This window comes from Bombina bombina, chromosome 9 (assembly GCF_027579735.1).
Source record: "Bombina bombina isolate aBomBom1 chromosome 9, aBomBom1.pri, whole genome shotgun sequence".
In the NCBI taxonomy this organism is placed as follows: Eukaryota; Metazoa; Chordata; class Amphibia; order Anura; family Bombinatoridae; genus Bombina; species Bombina bombina.
The window spans coordinates 141,471,364-141,493,436 of record NC_069507.1 but is presented as its reverse complement, the minus strand read 5'-3'; the positions used below and the strand labels follow the sequence as shown (position 1 = coordinate 141,493,436).

The following is a 22,073-nucleotide window of genomic DNA, read 5'->3' as shown; positions in this document are numbered from 1 at the left end:
AAGGTTTTGCAAGCAGTGGTGCCTTCCGTTTAGGTTCCTGTCTTGTCCCTCCCTTCATCCGTGTCCTAAAGCTTTGGTATTGGTATCCCACAAGTAAGGATGAAACCGTGGACTCGGTACATCTTGTAAAAGAAAACAAAATTTATGCTTAACTGATAAATTTCTTTCTTTTGCGATGTACCGAGTCCATGGCCCGCCCTGTCTATTCAAGACAGGTAGTATTTTTTTATTGAAAACTTCAGTCACCTCTGCACCTTGTAGTTTCTCCTTTTTCTCCCTTGGCCTTCGGTCGAATGACTGGGGGGTGGAGTTAAGGGGGGAGCTATATAGACAGCTCTACTGTGGGTGCTCTCTTTGCCACTTCCTGTTAGGAAGGATAATATCCCACAAGTAAGGATGAAACCGTGGACTCGGTACATCGCAAAAGAAAGAAATTTATCAGGTAAGCATACATTTTGTTTTTCTCACCATTAAATGGACTTTCTAAAGACACCATCATTTATTTTTATCAAATCATATACAGGTAGCCCTCAATTTACGCCAGAGTTAGGTTCCAGAAGGAATGGTTGTAAATAGAAACCGTTGTAAATTGAAACCCAGTTTACAATGTAAGTCAATAGGAAGTGAGGGAGTTAGATTCCAGGCCCCTCTCAAAATTGACATAAGTAACACCTAAAACATTATTTTTAAAGCTTTGAAATGAAGACTATAAATGCTAAACAGCATTATAAATAGTATCAAATAATCACACATAACAGAATGCATCATCAAACTAAGTTTAATGAACAAAAACATTTTTTTACTTGCATGTTTCTGCAAAAAGGTCTCTGCGTTGAAACAGTAGCATACACTTTTAGCTAATATCAGGTCTGCAGCTATTCTATGCATTCCAGTCTGGACTGATTTATAGGCACCCTTACCTCAAGCAGCTGGGATAGAAGAAGAAAGGGAAGTTTCCCTCACGGCTACTAGATCTTGTTGCTTTGAAAGCTTCTCGATAGCTCTAGTCTAATCTGTTCACACTGATTAATTTCAGCCTGCTTGGCTTGTATATCTTTGCTGCAACACAATCGGACAGCTCCACCTACTGGCCTGCCCTTATTTTAATCAATGTGCTGCTTCTCAGTGCTTTTCAATAGCAGTCACATGACTGAAAATGAAGGGCGTTATTCTGAAACGGCGCAAATTGAACTGGCGCAAAATGAGGACCACCTGTAGTTAACTATAAACATTTTTTTTAATAAAATATGATGAAAAAATAAAAAAATCACTTTTTCTAACTTTGACTCTCAAAATCTACAACCACCAAAAAAACACCCATGCTAGTTTCTAAATTTTGTCCTGACTTTAGAAATACCCAATGTTTACATGTTCTTTGCTTTTTTGCAAGTTATAGGGCAATAAGAGCATGTAGCACTTTGCTATTTCCAAACCATTTTCCCCCAAAAAAATTAGCGATAGTTACATTGGAACACTGATATCTGTCAGGAATATTTATTATTGACACATTTATATCACTGTCAGATTTACTCTTTAGCCAATTATACTTTTTTGTTTCACTAATATTTGCAGTGTCACATTTGGTCTCAAACGAAATTTTGCTCTACTGTCACATGAATTTCAAGGTACATCAGGGGTATTATTTGACAAGAATGATTGAGATCAGCTATTGTAATAGATACTAAAAATGTGTTTTTTTCCTTATATGTAACTAAATCATTTCATAGTTATTCTGTTTCAAATTCCTTTAATGTGACTATTTTAACAATCTTGGTTATGTGATTAGGGGATGATTTGGTACCTATCTTGTACTGATGCTAATTCGGCTTAACCTGCTTTACTTCTCTAGCTTTTCCAGGAGAAAATTGAGATTCTTTGCTTTAGCATCTTATCATTGTTTTATGTTAAAACGATAGCCAGCTTCATGTTATAAAAGAGACTGTAAAATCAAAATTAAACTAAAATTGGTTGGGTAGAGCATGAAATTTTAAACAATTTACTGCTTAGTTCTCTCATTATCCTTTGTTAAAGAGTAATCCCATGCTCCTATCAGCCTACCTAGGTTTACTCTTTAACAAAGGGTACCAAGAGAACAAAGCAAATTTAAAATAGAAGAAAATTGGAAAGTTGTTTACATTTGCATGCTGTATCTGAATCATTAAAGGGGCACTCAAGTCAAAATTAAACGGCCATGATTCAGATAAACCGTGCAATTGTAAACAACTTTGCAATTTACTTCCATTAACAAAATGTGCACAGTCTTTTTATATTTACATGAGTCATGAGCTCCTACTGAGCATGTGCAAGAATTCACAGAATATATATTAATTCATTTGTGATTGGCTGATAGCTGTCACATGATACAGGGGGAGTGGAAATAGACATAACTTTGACATTTGTCTTGTTCTCTTGCATTTGTTGTTTATACAAATTCAATTCACTGTATTTACTGGTCCTTTTAAATATTAATTTTGACTTTACTGTCCTTTTAAGCTTTATATGTACAGTATGTCTGTGCAATATGTATGGTGCCCTTGTTTATTGATAAGTACAGGCTGTATAACCTGTTCCATTATTATTAATACCATATTGGGTCAGCAGGTAAGTTATAATCGCTTTCTGCAATCATCAGACTTTGTACATGAATATCCATAGAGCCTGGAACTAATAAAAAAAGAAATATGGAAAACCAGAAAGACTTAAATGTAACATTCTTTTTTCAGCCCATTTGCTTATGTGGACCCTTTGCATAGTAACATGGCATGTTTGTACCTTGAACTACTTAAAGATTCCCTGAATGAGTATGCATATGCAGCAGAACTAGCCGGGCTGACCTATGATCTACAAAATACCGTCTATGGGATGTATGTAAGTACCTAAAATCATGTCAGGTCTATTTTATCTTCTTCTACCCTCTAAAACAAAAGCAATTCATTTTGTGTATTCAGTTCAGCTACCTTTTTTCCATTCAAAATAAATGATAATCATGATGCTGCATATGCATACTCCTTTTATTTTATTTTTTAAATGGCCATCCATTCGTGTCCATGTCATTGTTTTCAGTATCAAAGAGTGTCTCTCTTGTTTTTCTTTTCGTTAGTCGTTACATTTATGCTGACCCTCTTCATTGCAACATGACATACCTGTTTCTAAGATTATTGAAGGACGATTTAAAAGAGTATACATATGCAGCTCATCTCTCAGGTTTGAACTATGGTATTGCATCTGGAATGAATGCAATTCTTGTAAGTAAATGAGGATAGTCAGGCATGCAAAAGCATTTATAACTTCGGAAAAGGCTTGTGTGTGTGTGTGTGTGTATATATATATATATGTGTGTGTGTATATGTATGTGTGTGTGTATATGTATATGTGTGTGTATATGTATATGTGTGTGTGTATATGTATATGTGTGTGTGTATCAGACATCCTCAAACTTGGCCCTCCAGAGGTTTTAGAACTAAATTTCCCATGATGCTCAGCCTGCTGATATGCCCTCTCAAACCTCTGGAGGGCCAAGTTTGAGGATGTCTGCTGTATGTATGTATGTATATGTATAATTTTTTGTATGCATGCATGCATACATAGATACATACACATACATACATACATACGTCAAGTCCTACAAAAAAAAGTGTGCGAAACTCACCAAGACTTCCACCCCACAAACAATTAATATTGTTTTATATACACACACATATTGTATTTATATCTATATACTATATATTCTTTGGTTAATGAAAGCAAATTAAAACCAAAGAAGGCTTGAATGTTTGACTTTGGGCTTGAGACTCCTCCTCTGTCACAGAGTCTCACCCACTTAAAGGGAAATAGTACTATTTCTGCTGAGGGGAGCTAAATAAACTCAAAGCAAGCCACATAGAAATGTAAGTACCATGTGTTACACACAGTGCGGGCTGATCACACAGCAGGACCACTGACAGGCTTGCATTTAGTGTATTATAGAAAGTGTTACTACCCATTACTAGAGGATCTCACTATGCCTCTAACCATACTATGCTACAGCCCCTCCCACTAACAGCAGCAGTGTTCACTGAAGAGTTTCTGTTCCCTTTCTAGGGGGAACTTAGTTCCACCTACAAAAACTCTGTTCCCATGCATTCCCGCTCGACTTGACCCCTGTATGTATGTATGTATGTGGGCATGTGTGTGTGTGTATATATATATATATATATATATATATATATGTATATATATATATATATATATATATACATGTATGTATATATATATATATACACACATATATATATGTGTGTGTATCTATGTGTGTGTGTGTGTATTTGTGTGTGTATGTATGTTGCTGGCCTAAACAAACTAATATGCGTTAATGCCTGTTCTGTACTACTAAATTGTGTTTCTAGAAACATGCTTGAGTTTACATGCATGGAATTCATGGAATTAAACTTTTGAGTACACATGAACTAGTGTTGCTGACCCACAAACTGGTTGTAACCAGTATAGCCATTTTGAATGATGATGTTTTTGATGGACTCGGCACTGAGCTTTCCTTATCTGTTTTGCATTTCCTGGATGGTGTAGCTATGGTGTTGTAACACAGATTCCTGTCTTCACTATTTAGCTTAGGTGAAAGACTGTTCTTCACTGTTTTGTTTTTTCATTCCAAGCGCTGTAAAAAGTTTGTCCACTTTTCATGAATCCATGAATGCCATTTCTTTCATGTAATTGGCAAGAGTCCATGAGCTAGTAACATATGGGATATACAATCCTACCAGGAGGGGAAAAGTTTCCCAAACCTCAAAATGCCTATAAATACACCCCTCACCACACCCACAATTCAGTTTTACAAACTTTGCCTCCTATGGAGGTGGTGAAGTAAGTTTGTGCTAAGATTTCTACGTTGATATGCGCTTCTCAGCATTGTTGAAGCCTGATTCCTCTCAGAGTACAGCAAATGTCAGATGGACGTGAAGGGAGTATCACTTATTTGAATACGATGATTTCCCTAACGGGGGTCTATTTCATAGGTTCTCTGTTATCGGTCGTAGAGATTCATCTTCTACCTCCCTTTTCAGATCGACGATATACTCTCAATTTACCATTACCTCTACTAATAACTGTTTTAGTACTGGTTTGGCTATCTGCTATATGTGGATGGGTGTCTTTTGGTAAGTATGTTTTTTATTACTTAAAACACCTCGGCTGTGGTTAAGAAGTGTTAATTACTTTGGATATTGAGGTAACCAGTCCTATTGACGTTCAGTCTAATAAACGTTTAAATGCTGTTTTTAAACCTCCTGTGGTTTCCCCAGGGGTTTTTCCTATTCCTGAGGCTATTTCTGATATGATTTCTAGGGAATGGAATAAGCCAGGTACTTCTTTTATTCCTTCTTCAAGGTTTAAAAAATTGTATCCTTTACCAGCAAAATCTATAGAGTTTTGGGAAAAAATCCCCAAAGTTGATGGGGCTATTTCTACTCTTGCTAAATGTACCACTGTTCCTATGGAAGATAGCACTTCCTTTAAGGATCCTTTAGATAGGAAGCTTGAATCTTATCTAAGGAAGGTCTATTTATATTCAGGTCACCTTCTCAGACCTGCTTTTTCTTTGGCTGATGTTGCGGCTGCCTCAACTTTTTGGTTGGAGAATTTAGCGCAACGAGAATTCGATCCTGACATATCTAGCATTACTTGCTTACTGCAACATGCTAATCATTTTATTTGTGATGCCATTTTTGATATTATCAAAATTGATGTTAGATCCATGTCTTTAGCTGTATTAGCTAGAAGAGCTTTGTGGCTTAAATCTTGGAATGCTGATATGACATCTAAATCACTAACTCTTTCTTTCCAAGGTAATAATTTATTTGGTTCTCAGTTGGATTCTATTATTTCAACTATCACTGGAGGAAAATAAATTTTTCTGCCTCAGGATAAAAAGCCTAAGGGTAAATCTAAGGCTTCTAACCGTTTTCGTTCCTTTCATCAGAATAAGGAACAAAAACTTAATCATCCTCCAAAGGAATCTGCTTCCAATTGGAAACCTTCCTCAAATTGGAATAAATCCAAGCCATTTAGGAAACCAAAGTCTGCCCCTAAATCCGCATGAAGGTTCTGCCCTCATTCCAGCTCAGCTGGTAGGGGCAGATTAAGGTTTTTCAAGGATTTTTTGGATAAAATCTGTCCAAAATCATTGGATTCAGAGCATTGTCTCTCAAGGGTATCGAATAGGATTCAAAGTCATGCCAGTTCCTCCTCAGGAACAAGGTTTGGGGTTTTATTCAAACCTATTCATTGTACCAAAGAAGGAAAATTTATTCAGACCAGTTCTGGATCTGAAAATTTTGAATCATTATGTAAGAGTACCAACTTTCAAGATGGTGATTATAAGGACTATTCTGCCTTTTGTTCAGCAAGGACATTATATGTCCACAATAGACTTGCAGGATGCATACCTTCATATTCCGATTCATCCAGAACACTTTCCGTTTCTGAGATTCTCTTTTCTAGACAAGCATTACCAATTTGTTGCTCTTCCATTTGGCCTAGCAACAGCTCCAAGGATCTTTTCAAAGGTTCTGGGTACCCTATTATCTGTAATCAGAGAACAGGGTAATGCAGTGTTTCCTTATTTGGACAATATCTTGTTACTAGCTCAGTCTTTACATACTGCAGAATCTCACACGAATCATCTAGTGTTGTTTCTTTGGAAACATGGTTGGAGGATCAATTTACCAAAAAGTTTCTTGATTCCTCAGACAAGGGTCACCTTTTTAGGCTTCCAGATAGATTCAGTGTCCATGACTCTGTCTCTAACAGACAAGAGGCGTTTAAAATTGGTCGCAGCATGCCGGCACCTTCAGTCTCAGTCATTCCCTCCAGTGGCTATGTGCATGGAAGTTTTAGATCTCATGACTGCAGCATCGGACGCGATCCCCTTTGCTCGTTTTCACATGAGACCTCTACAGCTTTGCATGCTGAATCAATGGTGCAGGGATTATACAAAGATATCACAATTGATATCCTTGAATCCCAATGTACGACACTCTCTGACATGGTGGATAGATCACCATTGTTTGGTTCAAGGGGCTTCTTTTGTTCGGCCAACCTGGACTGTGATCTCAACAGATGCAAGTCTTTCAGGTTGGGGAGCTGTTTGGGGATCTCTGACAGCACAAGGGGTTTGGAAATCTCAAGAGGCGAGATTACCAATAAATATTTTAGAACTCTGTGCAATTCTCAGGGCTCTTCAGTTTTGGCCTCTGGTAAAGAGAGAACTGTTCATTTGTTTTCAGACAGACAATATAACAACTGTGGCTTATGTCAATCATCAGGGTGGGACTCACAGTCCCCAAGCTATGAAAGAAGTATCTCGGATACTTGCTTAGGCGGAATCCAGCTCCTGTCTAATGTCTGCGGTGCATATCCCAGGTGTAGACAATTGGGAGGCGGATTATCTCAGCCGCCAGACTTTACATCCAGGGGAATGGTCTCTCCATCCAAATGTGTTTTCTCAGATTGTTCAGATGTGGGGTCTTCCAGAGATAGATCTCATGGCCTCTCATCTAAACAAGAAACTTCCTAGATACCTGTCCAGGTCCAGGGATGTTCAGGCGGAAGCAGTGGATGCACTGACACTTCCTTGGTGTTATCATCCTGCTTACATCTTCCCGCCTCTAGTTCTCCTTCTAAGAGTGATCTCCAAAATCATCATGGAATAGTCTTTTGTGTTGCTGGTGGCTTCAGCATGGCCACACAGGTTTTGGTATGTGGATCTGGTTCGGATGTCCAGTTGCCCACCTTGGCCACTTCCGTTACGGCCGGACCTACTATCTCAAGGTCCGTTTTTCCATCAGGATCTCAAATAATTAAATTTGAAGGTATGGAAATTGAACGCTTAATTCTAAGTCATAGAGGTTTCTCTGACTCAGTGATTAATACTATGTTACAAGCTCGTAAATCTGTCTCTAGAAAGATTTATTATAGAGTTTGGAAGACTTACATGTCATGGTGTTCTTCTCATAAATTCTCCTGGCATTCTTTTAGAATTCCTAGAATTTTACAGTTCCTTCAGGATGGTTTGGGTTCCTTGAAAGGTCAAATCTCTGCTCTTTCTGTTTTATTTCACAGAAAGATTGCTATACTTCCTGATATTCACTGTTTTGTACAGGCTTTAGTTCGTATTAAGCCTGTCATTAAATCAATTTCTCCTCCTTGGAGTCTTAATTTGGTTCTGAAGGCTTTACAGGCTCCTCCATTTGAGCCTATGCATTCTTTGGACATTAAACTACTTTCTTGGAAAGTGTTGTTCCTTTTGGCTATCTCTTCTGCTAGAAGAGTTTCTGAGCTATCTGCTCTTTCTTGTGAGTCTCCTTTTCTGATTTTTCATCAGGATAAGGCAGTTTTGCGGACTTCTTTTCAATTTTTACCTAAGGTTGTGAATTCTAACAACATTAGTAGAGAAATTGTTGTCCCTTCCTTATGTCCTAATCCTAAGAATTCTTTGGAGAGATCCTTACATTCTTTGGATGTGGTAAGAGCTTTGAAATATTATGTGGAAGCTACTAAAGATTTCAGGGAGACTTCCAGTCTATTTGTTTTATTTTCTGGTCCTAGGAAAGGTCAGAAGGCTTCTGCTATTTCCTTGGCTTCTTGGTTGAAACTTTTGATTCATCAAGCTTATTTGGAGTCGGGTCAGGCCCCGCCTCAGAGAATTACAGCTCATTCTACTAGATCAGTCTCCACTTCGTAGGCCTTCAAGAATGAAGCTTTAGTTGATCAGATTTGCAAAGCGGCGACTTGGTCTTCTTTGCATACATTTACTAAATTCTACCGTTTTGATGTATTTGCTTCTTCGGAAGCAGTTTTTGGTAGAAAAGTTCTTCAGGCAGCTGTTTCAGTTTGATTCTTCTGCTTTTGATTTAAGTTTTTTTCTTTCAAGAATGACATAAACTTATTTTTTTGGGTTGTGGATTAATTTTTTCAGCGGAATATGGCTGTTTTTATTTTTATTCCCTCCCTCTCTAGTGACTCTTGAGTGGAAGACTCCACATCTTGGGTATTGATATCCCATATGTCACTAGCTCATGGACTCTTGCCAGTTACATGAAAGAAAACATAATTTATGTAAGAACTTACCTGATAAATTCATTTCTTTCATATTGGCAAGAGTCCATGAGGCCCACCCTTTTTATGGTGGTTATGATTATTTGTATAAAGCACAATTATTTCCAAATTTCCTTTGTTGATTCTTTCTACTCCTTTCTTATCACCCCACTGCTTGGCTATTCATTAAACTGAATTGTGGGTGTGGTGAGGGGTGTATTTATAGGCATTTGAGGTTTGGGAAACTTTGCCCCTCCTGGTAGGATTGTATATCCCATATGTCACTAGCTCATGGACTCTTGCCAATATGAAAGAAATGAATTTATCAGGTAAGTTCTTACATAAATTATGTTTTTTTGTTTCTGCATCCTTATGGTCCACTGCATAATTCATCTTTAATGGTTCAGAAATTGTTACTTGTGGTGTTGTCCATAGTTTGAATCATAAAACTTTAAACTGATGATTTCATGGACTTCTTTTTCTTTTAGTACTAGTTAATTCTACAAATTTATTTTTGTCAATGTTGTACTAATCTTAACAATCACAAAGGAACTTTCAAAACAATTTTGATATAATTAGAACCTTTTATGTTACCTGGAGAGATTAAATATACAGTGGATATAAAAAGTCTACACACCCCTGTTAAAATGTCAGGTTTCTGTGATGTAAAAAAATTAGACAAAGATAAAAATTATTTTTAGAACTTTTTCCACCTTTTAATGTGACCTATAAATTACACAACTCAATTGAAAAACAAACTGAAATCTTTACTGTGGAGGGAAGTAAACGGAAAAAAAACTAAAATAATGTGGTTGCATATAACTGGGGATGTAGCTCTGTTCAGAATTAAGCAATCACATTCAAAACCATGTTAAATAAGAGTCATCACACACCTGCCATAATTTAAAGTGCCCCTGATTAACCCTGAATAAAGTTCAGCTGTTCTAGTAGGTCTTTCCTGACATTTTCTTAGTCGCGTCCTACACAAAAGCCATGGTCCGCAGAGAGCTTCCAAAGCATCAGAGGGATCTCATTGTTAAAAGGTATCAGTCAGGAGAAGGGTACAAAAGAATTTCCAAGGCATTGGATATACCATGGAACACAGTGAAGACAGTCATCATCAAGTGGAGAACATATTGCACAATAATGACATTACCAAGAACTGGATGTCCCTCCAAAATTGATGAAAAGACGAGAAGACAACTGGTCTAGGAGGCTACCAAGAGGCCTACAGCAACATTAAAGGAGCTGCAGGAATATCTGGCAAGTACTGGCTGTGTGGTACATGTCAAGATAAATGAGAAACAGGAGCACCGGTAGGTGTACAAGTAGCGTTTATTCTCCACAATATTGCTACATATAAAATAGCATTACGCTCATGCTGTAAGGATGTCAAATGTCAGCGTATATATACAATGCTATTGGAACATTGACAGCAGCTGGTTGGTCAATAATATGAGAGAGAATTTAACAGCTGACGCGTTTCGGCTTCCCAGCCGTAGTCCAAGCTGAATTAAAAGGTAAAAACAGGCGCCCTTTTTCAAGGGCTATCCTTCCTCTCATTGGTCAACCAGTTAAGCCAATCATTATACTTTAAGCAAGTGCGAGCCTCTGATACATTTATAGCAATCCACCTAATAGATTAGTATGTTTAAATATACAATCATATTACAAGCACAGTCCCAAACAATTTAAGCACATGCAGTTCAATTTTTTTGCTACAATCTAATTTCTATCTGCAAAAACTCTCAAGTGTCCTATTACTCCCAATAACCTTAATACATTGAAAAAATATATATATGGGAAACAGAAGAAGAAAGAAGGGGGGGAGGGGGTAAGGACATGTCGACTTATATATATTCTTAACATACTAGTATATTTTTAGCATACTAGGTAAAGTACAGTTTATACAGAGTATGTATGACTTCAATCTTGAGACATATATATGCTTATCTTCCTGTATTCTCAGGTATATGTTATTGCTAAAGTCCCTTAAAATGGTCTATATTTTCTTAATAATGCCCCAAGGAAGGGTTCTATTACAATTATTTATATTAATTGGTTTTGCCAATATGTATTGCCAAGGGATTTATTCACTACCAATAATTTATCAAATCATAGGTTGAGTTTAATCCTGAAGGTGTTCTTTCCTCGATCAGGACGGGTAAATCAAGTACCCCACTAGTACAACATTTTGTACAAACTCACGAAAAAAACACGGAAAGTTTCAAATGGACAGCCATTGAACATGTTCCTATTCCCTCTAGAGGAGGAGACAGGAAAAGGGTTTTGGGCAGACAGGAGGTGTTCTGGATCTTTAAACTAAAGACCAGAACACCTTCAGGATTAATCTCAACCTATGATTTGATCAATTATTGGCAGTGAATAAATCCATTGGCAATACATATTGGCTAAACCAATTAAAATAAATGTTTGTAATAGAACCCTTCCTTGGGGCATTATTAAGAAAATATAGACCATTTTAAGGGACCTTAGCAATAACATATACCTGAGAATGCAGGAAGATAAGCATATATATGTCTCAAGATTGAAGTCATACATACTCAAGATCATTAGGAAGGGTGTAACAACATGGGTCTTACATACATCATCCTATGAAGCTATATCTGTATGCACACGGACTGCTTACTTCAGATATATAGATATAACCTATAGATTTAAATACATATAAACTGTACTTTACCTAGTATGCTAAAAATATACTAGTATGTTAAGAATATATATAAGTCGACATGTCCTTACCCCCCCCCCTTCTTTCTTCTTCTGTTTCCCATATATATATATTTTCAATGTATTAAGGTTATTGGGAGTAATAGGACACTTGAGAGATTTTGCAGATAGAAATTAGATTGTAGCAAAGAAATTGAACTGCATGTGCTTAAATTGTTTGGGACTGTGCTTGTAATATGATTGTATATTTAAACATGCTAATCTATTAGGTGGATTGCTATAAATGTATCAGAGGCTCGCACTTGCTTAAAGTATAATGATTGGCTTAACTGGTTGACCAATGAGAGGAAGGATAGCCCTTGAGAAAGGGCGCCTGTTTTTACTATTTTATTCAGCTTGGACTACGGCTGGGAAGCCGAAACGCGTCAGCTTTTAAATTCTTCCTCATATTATTTACCAACCAGCTGCTGTCAATGTTCCAATAGTATTGTATATATACGCTGACATTTGACATCCTTACAGCATGAGCGTAATGCTATTTTATATGTAGCGATATTGTGGAGAATAAACGCTACTTGTACATCTACCGGTGCTCCTGTTTCTCATTTATCTTGAATTGAACGAGGATTCCCCCACTGTGAGCACAGACGTAGGCACCCGAAGCTGTGGAGTGCCTCCTCCCCCCTCCAATCCGGATTGGACCACAAGGCAAATCAGAGAGTGACGTCTGGCAATCACAGCCAATGGAGCTAGCTGCACGCGTCTGAAGAGGGCGTGATCTATGCAGTGACATATCCGGACAGCTTACGGAGCCAAGTGGAACTCTACTGGACACCACGGGCGATAAGGGATCGTTGGATCACAAGGGGTCCGTTACAAGTATGGATTTGCAAGATCTTGTGTCTAAATGCCGGGCCTGCATTAGATCGCACCCCAGGACCGGACGCGGTAAGTCAACCTCCTTTTACTCATTTAATGACTGTACCTGGATACATTTATACTTGCCTTGGGTTGTAAGCACTTAACGGAACAGAAAAAATACATTGAGTATATTATATCACAGCGCTACTTGTTACATAGTTTACCATATAGTGTGTAGAACTTTGACCTGTGTGGTACATGTGACAACAATCTCCCGTATTCTTCATATGTTTGGGCTTTGGGGTAGATGGCAAGACAGAAGCCTTTTCTTACGAAGAAAAACATCCAAGCCCAGCTAAATTTTGCAAAAACACATCTGAAGTGTCCCAAAAGCATGTGAGAAAAGGTGTTATGGTCTGATGAACTTTTTGGCAATAATTCCAAACGATATGTTTGGCGCAAAAACAACACTGCATATCACCAAAAGAGCACCATACCCACAGTGAAACATGGTGATGGCAACATCATGCTTTGGGGCTGTTTTTCTTCAGCTGGAACTGGGGCCTTATTCAAGGTAGAGGGAATTATGAACAGTTCCAAATACCAGTTAATAATGGCACAAAACGTTCAGGCTTCTGCTAGAAAGCTGAACATGAAGAGGAACTTCATCTTTCAGCATAACGACCCAAAGCATACATCCAAATCAACAAAGGAATGGCTTCACCAGAAGATGATTAAAGTTTTGGAATGGCCCAGCCAGAGCCCAGACCTGAATCCAATCGAAAATCTGTGGGGTGAATTGAAGAGGGCTGTGCACAGGAAATGCCATCGTAATCTGACAGATTTGGAGTGTTTTTGCAAAGAAGAGTGGGCAAATCTTGCAAAGTCAAAATGCGCCATGCTGATAGACTCATACCCCAAAAGACTGAGTGCTGTAATAAAATCAAATGTTGCTTCAACAAAGTATTTGTTTAAGGGTGTGTACACTTATGCAACCATATTATTTTTTTTATTTTTACTTCCCTTCACCTAAAAGATTTCAGTTTGTTTTTCAATTGAGTTGCATAGTTTATAGGTCACATTAAAGGTGGACAAAGTTCTGAAATTATTTATCTTTGTCTCATTTTTTTACATCACAGAAACCTGCCATTTTAACAGGGGTGTGTAGACTTTTTATATCCACTGTATATTTCCATCTAAAGGGGAGGAGAGTCCACGGCTTCATTCATTACTGTTAGGAATTAAGAACCTGGCCACCAGGAGGAGGCAAAGACACCCCAGCCAAAGGCTTAAATACCTCCCACACTTCCCTCATCCCCCAGTCATTCTTTGCCTTTCGTCACAGGAGGATGGTAGAGAAGTGCCGAAGATTCGGAGTAGTCTCTTATGGAGGGTAGTACTCTTCACATTGGGACTGGAGTTTTAAGTAGTGCTGTCAGGCTCTCAGTGAGAGCCTGTTTGAAAGTTAGAGTCTGGAGATGCAGGGAGAGTCTTTCTGCGAAACCATCCCGACTAATATTAACATCTCCACAAGCAATCAGCGTTGATGAGTTTTGCTGCCTGCTTTCTGCACTCAAGTCCATGTCAGGAGCGAGGCTACTAACCTGTCACACTTGAAGGGCCGTGTTCCTGTTCCACGGCGTAGATTCTGGTAAAATAGTTTCATTTTTTATTCATAATGATAACACATTATCTTAAAAGAATCAAGGGTTAATTTTCCTGGAAAAGGGATTATTGAACGGGGGGTTTATGCATGATATTGTTTATTGTGTCATTGCTGCATTATGTGCAAGATGAGGCTCTGGCAATGTGTGGAACTTTCAGGTTACTGGCGGGAGTATTGCGCGGTCCTTTTTGGCACGTTTTCTCCTTAGTGCAGGGGCGATCCTGCCAGGCATGCCATGTGACTGTGTGTGCCTATCTCTCTTCCTCTGATCAGCGGCACAGGTAACAAAACGGTTTCTGTAGTCCGGGTCCTAGGAGGTATTGAGTGCCCCGGCCATTGGAGGTATAAAGGTGCCTATTTATAAGTTAAGCCAGTCCGTAATAAAAGTGCAAGCTATGGAGGACTCTTGACGTGTTAGGGGGTTCTCCCTCTTTAATAAAGTCTCATTCCTGTGTTTATTGTGAGGAGGTTCTGGTAGATCAGCCTGCTCAACTATGTTCCACATGCCTTGATAAAGTTACGACATCTAAATGTAAACGGATGTCTAGTACTACTGAGCCGTCCACCTCTGAGGGTTCATCATCCCGTGAGGTGCGTTCCCTGCATTCATCTCCAATTGCACATGCAGCACCCCGGGGTCTAACCGTTACTCCTTCTGCAGAGATTCGTTGGCCGTCAGACTTTGCGGACCAACTGGAATCGGCTGTTTCAAAAGCGCAGTCGTAGGGTGTATCATGGCGGCCCAGCCCAGGGGTTGTCTACGCCGATGGAAATCCCAGAGGCATTATACGATGATGAGGCACACTCCGACTCTTCGGAGGAGGCCCCTTCTAGGTCGGAGTCAGTGTCATCTAAACCTCCGGCTGCGGAGGAGCCTGATTTTAGGTTTAGGATGGAGAATTTGCGCTTTTTGCTGAAGCAGGTGCTTGCTACTCTGGAGTTTCCGGAGCCTAAGATTCTGGAGGAACCTTCGATTCCTAAGCTTGATAAGGTATACGAAGACAGGGTAGTACCTCAGACTTTCCCGGTTCCCGTTAAGATGGCAAATATTATTAAGAATGAATGGGAACAATCCTTTTCCCCTTCTTCTTCCTTTAAGAAACTGTTCCCCGTTCCGCACTCTCAGCTTGAGATGTGGGGTACCATCCCTAAGGTGGATGGTGCTATCTCTACGCTTGCGAAGCGGACAACTATTCCCCTTGAGGATAGTTCGTCGTTTAAAGAGCCCATGGATAAAAAGCTGGAAAACATGTTAAAGATGTTTCAGCACATGGGGTTTGTTTTTCAGCCAGCAGTGGCCGTCGATGCGGTTCCTGGAGCTGCGACATATTGGTGTGAATTTTGGTGTGCTCCAGTCTCACGGTTGGAAGATCAACTCAGAAAAGAGTACCCTGGTTCCCAGCAACAGGGTGGAGTTCCTGGGCACGATAATAGACTCTATGTCCATGAAAATATTTCTCACAGATCATCGACGCAGAAAGATTGCTTCCACCTTTCTTGCCCTTCAGTCCTCCTCAAGCCCCTCGGTGGCTCAGTGTATGGAGGTGATCGGACTCGTGGTTTTCAAGCATAGACTTCATCCCATTTGCCAGGTTCCATCTCAGACCTCTTCAATTGTGCATGTTGAAACAGTGGAACGGCAATCATTCAGATCTATCACAGCAGATATCCATGGATGCTCGGACTCGGAACTCCCTCTCTTGGTGGATCCGTCCAGAGCAACTGTTCATGGGGACATCCTTCTTGTGACCGTCCTGGAAATTGTGACCACGGATGCCAGTCTGGCAGGATGGGGAGCTGTTTGGGGTGCCAGGATGGCTCAAGGAAAATGGTCCCGGGAGGAGTCTCTCCTTCTAATAAATATTCTGGAACTCAGAGCGTTTTACAATGCTCTGAAGGTATGGCTTCCTCTGGGGTCATTCAGCTTCATCAGATTCCAGACCGACAACATTACCTCGGTGGCTTACATCAACCATCAGGGTACGAGGAGCTCCCTAGCAATGAGAGAGGTGTCTTGGATCTTGGAGTGGGCGGAATCCCACAGCTGCTCGCTCTCAGTGATTCACATTCCAGGTGTGGACAACTGGGAAGCGGACTTTCTCAGCAGGTAATCCTTCTATCCGGGGGAATGGTCTCTTCACCCCGAGGTGTTTGCAGAGATTTGTCTCAGATGGGAAACGCCGGAGATAGATCTCATGGCGTCCAGACTCAATTGCAAGCTACCCCGATTTGGGTCAAGGTCCAGGGATCCCCAGGCAGAGCTGATAGATGCCTTAGTGGTTCCTTCGGGATTCAGCCTAGCTTACATTTTTCCACCGTTACCACTTCTACCTCGTGTAGTGGCACGCATCCAACAGGCTGCGAAGGACGTGGTTTGCAAATCTGGTGGGGATGTCATCCTCTCCTTCTTGGAGGTTACCCTGTTGCAAGGATCTGCTGGAACAGGGCAATTTTCAACATCAGAATCTAGATTCTCTGAGGCTGACTGCGTGGAGATTGAATGCCTAGTCTTGGCCAAAAGAGGCTTTTCTGAAAGTGTGATTGATACTCTAGTTCAGGCAAGGAAGCCATTCACTCGTCGCATCTACCATAAGGCGTGGAGGACTTGTCCTGGTGTTAGAAGCATGGATATTCTTGGCACAAGGTGACGGTATCCAGGGTCCTGTCCTTTCTCCAAGACGGTTTGGAGAACTGTCTTGCCGCCAGTTCCTTAAAGGGACAGATCTCGGCATTATCCATCTTGTTGCATAGGAGGCTCGCTGAGCTCCCTGACATTCAATCTTTTGTTCAGGCTCTGTCTAGAATCAGGCCTGTCTTTGACAATCTGCTCCTCCATGGAGCTTAAACTTGGTCCTTAGGGTATTGCAGAAGGTTCCGTTTGAGCCTATGCATTCCATTGACATTAAGATTCAGTCCTGGAAGGTTCTCTTAATGTTGGCTATTGCATTGGTCCACAGAGTATATGAACTGGCTTTTCACTGGTTTGGGGTTTCTTCCCAAGGTGGTGTCTAACCGTAACATCAATCAGGAAATGGTTGTTCCTTCTTTGTGTCCTTACCCTTCTTCTTCTAAGGAGAGGTTACTTCATAGGAGAGGTTACTTCATAACCTTGATGTGGTTCGTGCCTTAAAGTTCTATATTCAGGCTACAAAGGAATTCAGACAGTCTACATCTCTTTTTGTGGTGTATTCATGGAAGCGCCAGGGGCAGAGGGCCTCTTCTACTTCTTTATCCTTTTGGTTAAGGAGCTTGATTCGCTTGGCCTATGAGACAGCGGGACATAAGCCTCCTCAGAGGATCATGGCTCATTCAACTAGAGCTGTGACTTTGTCTTGGGCCTTCAAGAATAAGGCCTCTATGGTACATATTTGTAAGGCAGCTACCTGGTCCTCCTTACACACTTTTACAAAGTTTTACAAGTTTGACGTTTTTGCTTCTGCGGAAGCTGTTTTGGCAGAAAGGTTTTGCAGGCTGTGGTGCCCTCAGATTAGTGTCTGCCTTTTACCCTCCTGGTTTCATTCAGTGTCCTCTAGAGCTTGGGTATATGTTTCCCAACAGTAATGAATGAAGCTGTGGACTCTCCTTCCCTTTAGATGGAAAACATAAATTATGCTTACCTGATCATTTAATTTCCATCGTGGGGAGGAGAGTCCACAGTTCCGCCCGTATCTCCGATGGGCGGACGTACATTTAATTTTTCTTTTGGCACCATTTATACCCTGATATTTCTCCTACTGTTCCTTGTTCCCTCGGCAGAATGACTGGGGGATGAGGGAAGTGGGGGAGGTATTTAGGTATGTGTGTATGTATATATGTATGTATGTGTATACACTGTGTGCAGAAATATTAGGCAAATGAGTATTTTGACCACATCATCCTCTTTATGCATGTTGTCTTACTCCATGCTGTATAGTCTCGAAAGCCTACTACCAATTAAGCATATTAGGTGATGTGCATCTCTGTAATGAGAAGGGGTGTGGTCTAATGACATCAACACCCTATATCAGGTGTGCATAATTATTAGGCAACTTCCTTTCCTTTGGCAAAATGGGTCAAAAGAAGGGCTTGACAGGCTCAGAAAAGTAAAAAATAGTGAGATATCTTGCAGAGGGATGCAGCACTCTTAAAATTGCAAAGCTTCTGAAGCGTGATCATCGAACAATCAAGCGTTTCATTCAAAATAGTCAACAGGGTCGCAAGAAGCGTGTGGAAAAACCAAGGCGCAAAATAACTGCCCATGAACTGAGAAAAGTCAAGCGTGCAGCTGCCAAGATGCCACTTGCCACCAGTTTGGCCATATTTCAGAGCTGCAACATCACTGGAGTGCCCAAAAGCACAAGGTGTGCAATACTCAGAGACATGGCCAAGGTAAGAAAGGCTGAAAGACGACCACCACTGAACAAGACACACAAGCTGAAACGTCAAGACTGGGCCAAGAAATATCTCAAGACTGATTTTTCTAAGGTTTTATGGACTGATGAAATGAGAGTGAGTCTTGATGGGCCAGATGGATGGGCCCGTGGCTGGATTGGTAAAGGGCAGAGAGCTCCAGTCCGACTCAGACGCCAGCAAGGTGGAGTACTGGTTTTGGCTGGTATCATCAAAGATAAGCTTGTGGGGCTTATCTTTGATGAGGATGGAGGATGGAGTCAAGCTCAACTCCCAGTCCTACTGCCAGTTTCTGGAAGACACCTTCTTCAAGCAGTGGTACAGGAAGAAGTCTGCATCCTTCAAGAAAAACATGATTTTCATGCAGGACAATGCTCCATCACACGCATCCAAGTACTCCACAGCGTGGCTGTCAAGAAAGTGTATAAAAGAAGAAAATCTAATGACATGGCCTCCTTGTTCACCTGATCTGAACCCCATTGAGAACCTGTGGTCCATCATGTGAGATTTACAAGGCGGGAAAACAGTACACCTCTCTGAACAGTGTCTGGGAGGCTGTGGTTGTTGCTGCACGCAATGTTGATGGTGAACAGATCAAAACACTGACAGAATCAATGGATGGCAGGCTTTTGAGTGTCCTTGCAAAGAAAGGTGGCTATATTGGTCACTGATTTGTTTTTGTTTTGTTTTTGAATGTCAGAAATGTATATTTGTGAATGTTGAGATGTTATATTGGTTTCACTGGTAAAAATAAATAATTGAAATGGGTATATATTTGTTTTTTGTTAAGTTGCCTAATAATTATCCACAGTAATAGTCACCTGCACACACAGATATCCCCCTAAAATAGCTATAACTAAAAACAAACTAAAAACTATTTCCAAAACTATTCAGCTTTGATATTAATGAGTTTTTTGGGTTCATTGAGAACATGGTTGTTGTTCAATAATAAAATTAATCCTCAAAAATACAACTTGCCTAATAATTCTGCACTCCCTGTATGTGTGCATGTATGTATGTATATGTATATATATATATATATATATATATATATATATATATATATATATATATATATATATATATATATATATATATGATAATATATATGTAATGTGGCTTCCATTTGTGTTAGAGAAAAGCCATTTTATGGCAAGTTAAATGTACAGTATTAAGTTTTCTTTGTGGACTCAGACTTGGCAAGGATTCTTGCACCCTTCCCATGCCTTTATCTGGATTGCTTTAGTACTAACCACCAGTTAACATTATATAACATTATGAGAAGAGAAAACAAGATTTATGCTTGCCAACAATGAATGATTTTATATTCATAGTGAAGATCCACCCAAAAACTTATTTTGTTCTGAATATGTGCAATGCATGGTTAGGTTTTTAGCTTGGCTATACACCAACTAAACTATCATGAATGACAGGAAAGGTAAGACTTTTGTGAAGTCTCTAGGCTACTTCAAATGACAGGAGTTTATATACCATTTTGTGGTCATATCACTTCTAAAATGAAGAAATTTATCAGTAAACATTTTTTAAGAAATAACATGGGGACACTGGTTTAATAATAAAATGTTTTATTATGAGGATTAAATATTATGCTATTTGCTTGGAAAAGGAGATCAAAATGTTTCCTCTACATCACATTGGTTTTAGATTTAGACATTTAAAGTTTATTATTTCCTTCTCTATACAGTGTCTTTTATTTGAGAATATTTTAAAGGAACATTATACTTTCAGCCTTTTCTCCCTTTCAGTTTTAGCTGCTGCACGGTAGAGACTTAGCCCGTTTGAAAGAGCTTTCCTGCAGTACCACTGAAAACAAAGAAGTCTTCTGAGCCACTTGCTATGTTTACATACCAAAAAGCAAAATGATCTCTACACAACTGTACTGTATTTTTTTAAAGGGACATGAAACCCAATTTTTTTTCTTTCATGATTTAGAAAGAGCCTGCAATTTTAAACAACTTTCCAATTACTTCTATTATCCAATTTGTTTCATTTCCTTGCTATCTTTTGTCGAAATAGGCTCCGTAGCTGCTGATTGGTGGCTGCACATAGATGCCTTGTGTGATTGGCTCACCCATGTGCATTGCTATTTCTTCAACAAAGGATATCTAAAGAACGAAGCAAAATAGATAATAAATGTAAATTATAATGTTGTTTAAAATTGTATTCTCTCTCAATCATGAAAGATATATTATGGGTTTCATGACCCTTTTAAGTACTACAGGTTCTCCATCATAGGGTGTTGAAAAATCGATAACCAATCTTGCTTATATAATCCATTTTGTGTGCATACAGTATATGAGAAATGCACTAATCCTTACTTTGTGTGTTTGATTTTAAACTAACTGCACACCAATTCTTTGCTTGTTTTCCATATTTTCATCTATGTTTAACTTTTTAATTAGAAAAAATACAATTTGCAAAAAAACCACTCTGAAAATGACAATTTTAGAACATTGCCTATTAAAACAAACTAAATATTCTGTATCCTATCAAGTCAAGAACTTGCTTAATCATAGTAATGGAGTTGTATTTATAGTCTCCAGTCACCTTGTTTTAAGGTATTCAGTCAGTACATAGACCACAAGTTTAAAAGACTATATAAATGTTATTTTTTTCTGTCACACCACGATAATCTGAAAAAAATATGTAATATTTATAGGTTGAAGGAACAGTTTACACTTTAGTAATCTTAAAATCTTACCTTAGATTAAGCTGCATATAACCTCCTGCACCACTTTCTATATCATGCAGCAGGAATGGTTTAAAATAAATATTGTTTCTGGCCACTTTGAAATGTCTGCCAAGCTCCACCCACTAATGGCATCACGATCTGAGTGGCATATGGCATCCAATCACAAAATGCTCACTAGTTGGATTCAACAGACTGTCAATACTATTCAGCAGAGTGCATAGTTGTAGCCCAGATCATGATGTCATCAGTGGGTGGAGCTTGGCAGCCATTTCAAAGTGTCCTGAAACACTATACATTTTAGAATAACGTTTTTACTGTTCCTGCTGCATGATATAGAAAGGGGTGCAGTAGGCTTTTTACAGCTGACTTTAAGATGACTAAGGTGTAGAGTGTCCCTTTAACTACAGTACTCTGATCAAGAAGCTAGAACGCTGAAGGTAAGAACCCTAGATAAATTGGAAAGGATTTAAAAAAACATAAATGAAAGACTCTTCTCTACAGTTCATACTTTGTATTGTCGAAGGCATTTTTCTCATACAGTGGAGGGAAACTTTTTTTTTGCCCTTATATGTTAAGAAAAAGTTTTTATTGCACTAATTTTAAAAAATATGATGATAATAATCTATTTTTACAGCCACATTTTTGTGATATTTTGTAAGTAATATT

The 22,073-nt window shown here is 39.3% G+C and overlaps 1 protein-coding gene across 1 annotated transcript in view; it reads left to right on the top strand.

Moving 5' to 3' along the window:
• The window catches only part of IDE (insulin degrading enzyme), a 352,051-nt gene that overhangs the window by 218,171 nt on the left and 111,807 nt on the right, over positions 1-22,073 (top strand). Inside the window, exon 12 of the mRNA XM_053692939.1 lies at positions 2,724-2,868. Within this exon, the coding sequence (XP_053548914.1) occupies positions 2,724-2,868 (145 nt within the window). The remainder of the gene's footprint in view (positions 1-2,723; positions 2,869-22,073) is intronic.